Raw genomic sequence first — 7,500 nt, 5'->3', positions numbered from 1 at the left:
TACAGCGAGCCATGACGACACGTTGATCTCCAGGGCCCAGTTTTTCAAAAGTAATCCAGCGGGATTTCGGATCACGGATTGGATCAAATCTTGGAAATGGGTTTTTCAAAAGCAAAAGAGGGATTCTGAACTATCAGAGCATGTAATCCGATCGTACATTTGATCTGGATCAAACCTGAACTTTGGGTTTTTAAAAACTTTGAACTCGTTTTGGGATCTATTTGATCCAAAAAAACAGGATTATCCTGATCCCATCAGAAGGCTGGATTCAGTTGTGATTTTTCGAACCAAATAAAATCAGGGAGGTTTTTTTTTAGTGAATGATCACAAAATCATATATACGTCTTCATATGTGAAGCATGTCACATCTAATGAGATATGGTAAACAAAAAAAACAAACAAAAAACATATAACAAAATAAGGAATGTTTCTGTTTATTACAGTGTTTCGGTTTCTTAAAATGAAAACAAACAATGGCTATTTGTGGGGTACCGTTTGGATTTTTACGATTCCGATGCCAAACCGGTTCTTGAAAAACTGAAATATGATGTCAAAGAAAGGCTCTTTTATGGAGTTTTTTTTTAATTGAAAATTATTTAAATTTAACAATATATTAACGTTTTAAAGTACTTAAATATATAATAAGTAAACCTAAGTCACCTAATAATAATAATAATAATAATAATGTATACTTTATTAATCCCACAAGGGGAAATTACAATACCTAACACATAACTACAATAATTTAACAAATAACAGTTACACTATTAACAAGTAACAACTAAATAAATGTTGTTGAGTTGGTATGCCAACCAGCTTCAAACTTTAGCAGTTCTTTTGCAGAAAAATGACCATATTTGCTTCTCTGGTGAGATACTACACCTCTCCTGACTTATGGGATGTCCTGCACAGGAGAAACCTCTCTCAGGTGGTGTCCAAGAGGCCTGGACACACAGGGAGGAGTTAGAAAGGGCAGATAATACCACCAGGCTCCAGGGTCTGGTCCTGAACGATAGACTAGCAGAGCGTAATATGTTTACTAGCGATCACATTCAGTGAATGGTTAATATGCCTTTACGTCCGTTTTGGTGAGCCCAGAGGGAAAATATGCCATTTAAAAAGTAGCCTACATTTACAATAGCTAGCTAACAGTAGACTACAGAGAAAGTGTGATATTTTTACATCCGTTTCGGAGCGTGTACAAAAAGCCGTCTATCAGCTGTGATTGTAGAGTGCACGTCGGGGGAATAGCGCGGACACGCACTTCACACCACGAGTCACGAGCGGGCACGGGCGCCACTCAGCGTAAAGGGGAGAAAGAAAAAATATAGTGGAACCGGGTTTCGGTACCCAACCCTACCGGTATGTGTCCTAGCTGTAGTTCTTTGCTGAGCCAGCAGGCTACACTGCTGGTTCCATTTAAGGCTCTGGTCAACAGGATCTGGTCATCCTGAAATTTGGTATTTGGATCACAGTGATCCAATCCAATGTTCCTTTAAAAAACTGTCATACAAGTAAGATGGATCAGGTGATCCTGGATAGCAAAACATGGGATTTCCAAATCCGGATCAATTTGATCCAGATTAAATTTTTTGAAAAACTGGGCCCAGCTTCTGTGTTTAAATATCTGATGTTACGGCAGCTGTGTGTATTTAACTGTGATTGTGTTTTATCTGAGATGCGGAGCATGCTGCGCGCAGATTGGTGGGCTAAGGGAAGTCCCGCCTAGTTCCTGGGGTTCCCTGCGATGGTGACGCTGATTTGGGGTGGCATGCCACCACTGCCTCAATCGAGGAGCTCCAGTGAAGTCCGCCTGCGGCTCAAACAGCCTGTTTGACTTGCAGTTCGAGGTAGCTGTCAGACCTGATTAGCTTGTCTCGATGTGGTATGTGTGTGTGAGGAAATGTGCCAGGGTGAGCTTCAAAACTGATATCGCTCTTGCACTCAACAGATTTGTCTTGTCTAGTTACACTAGTGTGTTTTTGTTTTGCATGGTATTTTAGTTAGAGAGGATTTTGGTTTATCCTTTAGTTTTCCTGTAGCTGGAGTAGTAGTAGTCTTCCTTTTGAGGATCTCCTTTTGTTATAGTCCTTTGTTGAATTCCACAGCACCCATTGGCCCATTTTTTCCGTTGTGAGTTCTGTTTGCCGTGTTCTAAATAAATATCCTTTCAAAATACCAATTACATCTGGTTTATGTTTATGTCCTGATACCACTAGCACTACGGGGCGTAACATGAGTGGAGGCTCGTCCAGGATTTGAACCCTGGACCTCTCGCACTTCGGGACGTAACACCGACCTTTGTGATTCTTTGCTCTCCGGTTGGCCTCGGCGGGGAGCGTCAGCGCCAGCAGCAGCAGCAGCGTCGTCACGGAGAACAAACTTCGCATTCTGCAGGGCACAAACATTCACATTTAGACATCAAACAGGAAACAGGAAACAGGAAACAGAAACGCTGCAGACATGATGCAGCGTTGAAACAGCAGCATCAAATCGCTGCTTAATACCCAGGAACTCTCTTTATCTGTGATTAGGACACGGCCGTAACTTTGGGTTCAACAAGATCTCCAAATATCTGGGGAGGTCCCAGGACATGTGTCCATGTGTTGAGAATAGACAAAAACATCGTAAAAATTGGCAGAAACACACTCAGAAAAAGAGACAAAAACGTTTAAAGAAGCATCAAAAACCTCAGAAAAACACTCCAAAAAGAACGGCAAAAGTGTCAAAAAGCGTCCAAAATAAACTCAAAAAGGGAAAAAAACAGCAAGAATTTTTTTTGCCAATAAATACTCGAAAAAGGCAACAAAAAAATCTTAAAATCTTTGGAAAAAGCCCAGTTTTGATTATTGTGGGAGTTGTAACCCCCGTAGAGACTACAAAAAAACCTTCAAAAAGACTACAAAACAACCTTCAAAAAGACTACAAAACGACTTCAAAGAGACTACGAAACAACTTCAAAGAGACTACGAAACAACTTCAAAGAGACGACAAAACGACTTCAAAGAGAAGACAAAACGACTGCAAAGAGACTACAAAACGACTGCAAAGAGACTACAAAACGACTGCAAAGAGACTACGAAACAACTTCAAAGAGACTACAAAACGACTTCAAAGAGACTACAAAACGACTTCTGAGACTACAAAACTACTGCAAAGAGACTACAAAACGACTTCTGAGACTACAAAACTACAAAAAGACTACAAAACTACTGCAAAGAGACTACAAAAGGACTTCAAAGAGGTTTTTCAAAGCTGCAACAACGTTCCTGAATGTAGAGAGAAGATCTATAATTCATTCTACTTTTAAAATCCAATGTGACCTTGTTTTTCGCGGCCGCCGACATGATGTCGATGTTTACCGGTAGCGTGACCCGGCCCCGAACAGATGGTTGCCCCCCACCCCCCCAAAAAAAACCCCGCAAACATTAAGCCAAATAATCTGACTATTGTAGTCGCAGCAGCGGCGGTGGCATCGGGATTATAGAAGTAGGCTAATGTATTCACACATTGTTTCTGCACTCAGCAAAACACACACACACACACACACACACACACACACACACACACACACAGACACACACACACACACACACACACACGCTGTTATTGTTCTGAACATGGTTTCATTTGGTTCTTTCTCGTGTTTTCCTTGTCTCAAATTTGACCTGTTTTCAAAATTTCTTATATCAGAAATACAGTATGTCACACACACACACACACACACACACACAGACAGACACACACACACACACACACACACACACACACACACAGACAGACACACACACACACACACACACACACACACACACACACACACACACACACAGACACACACACACACACACACACACACAGACACACACACACACACACACAGACACAGACACACACAGACACATACATACACACACACACACACACACACACACACACACCAGAGACACACACAGACACACAGACACACACACACACACACACATACACACACACACAGAGAGACAGAGATACACACAAAGACACACACACACAAATTAAATGTGTTCTTGCCACCAGTCTGAAACATGATCTCATGTATCAGACGTGTTTGTGTGTTACAAGTTTTCTGAATATGTTTAAATATGCAAATTAGGCAGATGTGACTTCAGGAATAATCTACAGACTTTTTTTAAGGTTTTTGTTTAAGGGTTTCTTACCTTTTTTGCTGCGTATTTGCAACATTTTTGACGTTTTTTACGTTCACTCGACATTATTTTAGATGCTTTTTTTAAGCTTCTGACATTTTCATCTTCTTCTTCTAAAAAAAAACATGAAAATAAAATGTTAGGGGCAGTAAAAGTCCATTTTTTCTGGCCCTTATAATTGTTTTGTCGTTTCATTTTCCCGACAGGACGAGTGAAACAACATCTCAAAGTTGAACCCTGACCCAGAAGAGAGAGAGAGAGAGAGAGAGAGAGTCAATTACCCATAATGCACCTCTCTCTCTCTCTCTCTGTTGTTATTGTGCTGAGAGATGACAGACTCGTCTTTCAGTTCCTCCGTTAAAGTCCTCTTTCACATGTCATCCCGCTCTCTTCTTCTTCTCCTCCTCCCTCGGCCTTTTATGGCTCTCAGCAGGCCTCCAGTCAGTCCTCCATCAATGAAGAAGAAGAAGAAGAAGGGGGTGGGGGGGGCAGTGTCTGAAAGAGCTCTTTACATCCCCCCCGTCAGAAGAAAAGCGATTCATTGGCCCAAAACAAAGCCTCTCCGAGCCCGGTTTCCTTTCTCTGAAGCCCAGCACAGATTCCACACCACGTCTTAAACCCCCCCATCCCATAGCCCCCCCCCCCGAGCGCCCTGAATAGAAACTGATTTGCATAAGAACACAATGAAATCTCAGCGTGAAGAACAAAGAGGAGTGGGATGCTCCCTTTGGGGCGAAACATTCAGAGGAACTTCCTCCTGGATCTCTGGGTTTCCCTCTCACGTCCACGTTAAGAGTTTTTAGATCAGGCTGCATGATGATGTTAGGGGAATATATATATATATATATATATATATATATATATATCTATCTATCTACTTATCTATCTATCTTCCTACCTATCTATCTGTCTGTCTGTCTGTCTGTCTGTCTGTCTATCTATCTATCTATCTATCTAAGGTATATATATATAAGGTGACACAAATGTTATGGTGCTAGTACCGGCTCTGCTCGGCTCGGCAGCGGTGCCCTGTCCTCCTTTTTCCATTTGCAGATTTAGAACCGCCTCATGTGTGAGGCGAGCGTGGCTGGTCGTCATAGCGACACGCAGGAAACTAACGCGACACACACCCAGACCGTGGAAGGTGTGTGTCTGATTCTCATCATGTGGATGTTTGCCAGAAGACACATTTAGTTTCTAAAGAAGCTGGAGGCAGCAAAAAACCACCGCTGGGTAAACTATTTAAAAATGGCGGGTTTGTTCAGGACACCCCCCCGTCTGTCGCTATAGCAATGATGACGCAGTGATTAGTGACGATTCTCTCCGACCAATCAGGAGTCTGCAGGCTGTCACGTCACCTTTTGGTATCACCTCAGCTCTCTGGGAACCTGGACGGAGGTTATACTAAATAAAGTACCTGTTGGCTAAAAGCCCTGTGTGTGTGTGTGTGTGTGTGTGTGTGTGTGTGTGTGTGTGTGTGTGTGTGTGTGTGTGTGTGTGTGGGGTGTGTACCTGTTAACAGGTACCAGGGACTTTTTATTATAATGGAAAACCAAAAAAGGCGAGTAGAGTCGAGCAGGTACCATGCTGAAGGCAGCATTCACATGAATAACGTTCTTCCATTTACTACTTCCACATTTTTCAACATAGAAACTTCATTCAAACAGACACACACACACACACATGCACGCACACACAAAGACACACACATACGCACACACACACACACACAAACATGCAAACACACACAGACACCCACACACCTCTATGTTCTTCACATGAACTCCTTCCACATTTTTCAACATAGAAACTTCATTCAAACATACAAACGTTCAGCACGATTAGGACGTCCCTGCTTCTATACAACATTTCCATAACTTTCATAATTTCTGAAATATTCAATGTTTTAGGGGAAAATTTCCCCCCATTCAAATGAACGGACGAAATTTTCAAATTTGACACAAATTCATACATTTTCAACTGTTGCCTACTCATTCACCATTCACATTTTAAAATGTTCCACATCTTTCATACATTCTGGGCAGTGTCGGCCTTTCAGTATCCACACCGCCGTTTCTTCAGAACTCGCATTCTCTAGTTTATTTTTATTAGTTTTTTGGGGCTTTTTACCTTTATTTGATAGTGACAGTGGACAGACAGGAATGGTGGGAGAGAGATGGGGGATGACACGCAGCAAGGGGCCGCAGATCGGACTCAAACCTGGGCCGCTGCAAAGGACTCAGCCTACATGGGGCGCACACTCTCACTGGGTGAGCTAGAGGTCGCCCCCATTCTCTAATTTTGACTGATATTGAGATATGACTCATGATATTGGAGACAATTATCATTTTTGTAATAAATATTAAAATAAAAAAGATGTAAATGATTATAGTGTGATATCTGCCAAACAAAGATGTTTTCTTTAGTCTGTAGGATACTATTTGTAGCCTGGCTCCGCCCTCCTACGTACTTCCGCTCAATTTTCATTTCCCTTCATATACTCCATCCGTATATTCTTGGGTTTTCTCCAGCCAAATCTTTACCAGTCCAATCAGTGAACAGAGGGAGTGGCTGAGAACGATGACGTTGAGGCGGTGCGCTAGTTTGAGTTGTAGTTCCGTAACGGCGGTGGAGAAAGATGCGAGCGAAGCCATTCGGTCCGTTGTGGCAACGCTGCTGAATATCCAGAAGTTAAAGCCCGAGCAAGAACAATCTTTGCTGAGTTGTGTTGGGGGCCATGATGTTGTGGCCCTCCTCCCCACGCGGTTCGGGAACGGTTTGATTTTCCAGCTCGCTCCGTTAGTGGTGAAGGAGTTGGCTAAGGCTAACGCTAGCGATGCTAAGCCGACGTCACGACCAAACGTTAGCGATTGGTTATGGCAGATCCAGAGTGGCTCTGGGCAGATCCAATAATTGGAGGTGGAGGCATACAGTCAAGGGAGAAGCCCATAGAGAGTCCATGAAAGCATTGGAACAAAATATTTCACAAGTTTTGATGGATTGGAAATACTTCGTTATGTGGCATATGAATTCATATGAAGTAACATTGAGATTTCTCTTGGCACAGCTACCAGAAGACTTCCAACTTTCAGACAGGTTTGAGGCTGCTCAGTAACGCTCAGCCATCACCGGGAAAGTGACTTCACTGGTCTCCGTCGAAGTCTACGGCGTCACTGTGTCCATTATTTTACTGTCTATGTTCTGATCTATATTCAGGTTCCTAGTGGCAGCGCCCTCTAGTGGTCGTAGTAGTTCTGACGGGAGCAAAGCAGGAAGTAAGGTCAGGAAATAGAAGAGTGCCAAGTGTCCTGGT

General features: G+C 42.7%; 1 protein-coding gene across 2 annotated transcripts in view; it reads right to left on the bottom strand.

Moving 5' to 3' along the window:
* The window catches only part of LOC116062569 (midkine-B-like), a 16,005-nt gene that overhangs the window by 4,577 nt on the left and 3,928 nt on the right, over positions 1-7,500 (bottom strand). For both annotated transcript variants that reach the window (XM_031317270.2, XM_031317268.1), the window contains exon 2: positions 2,300-2,391. In XM_031317270.2, the coding sequence (XP_031173130.1) occupies positions 2,300-2,390 (91 nt within the window). In that variant the 5' untranslated portion in view covers position 2,391. The remainder of the gene's footprint in view (positions 1-2,299; positions 2,392-7,500) is intronic.

The sequence above is a fragment of the Sander lucioperca genome, chromosome 7, assembly GCF_008315115.2.
Source record: "Sander lucioperca isolate FBNREF2018 chromosome 7, SLUC_FBN_1.2, whole genome shotgun sequence".
Taxonomy (NCBI): domain Eukaryota; kingdom Metazoa; phylum Chordata; class Actinopteri; order Perciformes; family Percidae; genus Sander; species Sander lucioperca.
This window is presented reverse-complemented; position numbering and strand designations above follow the sequence as displayed.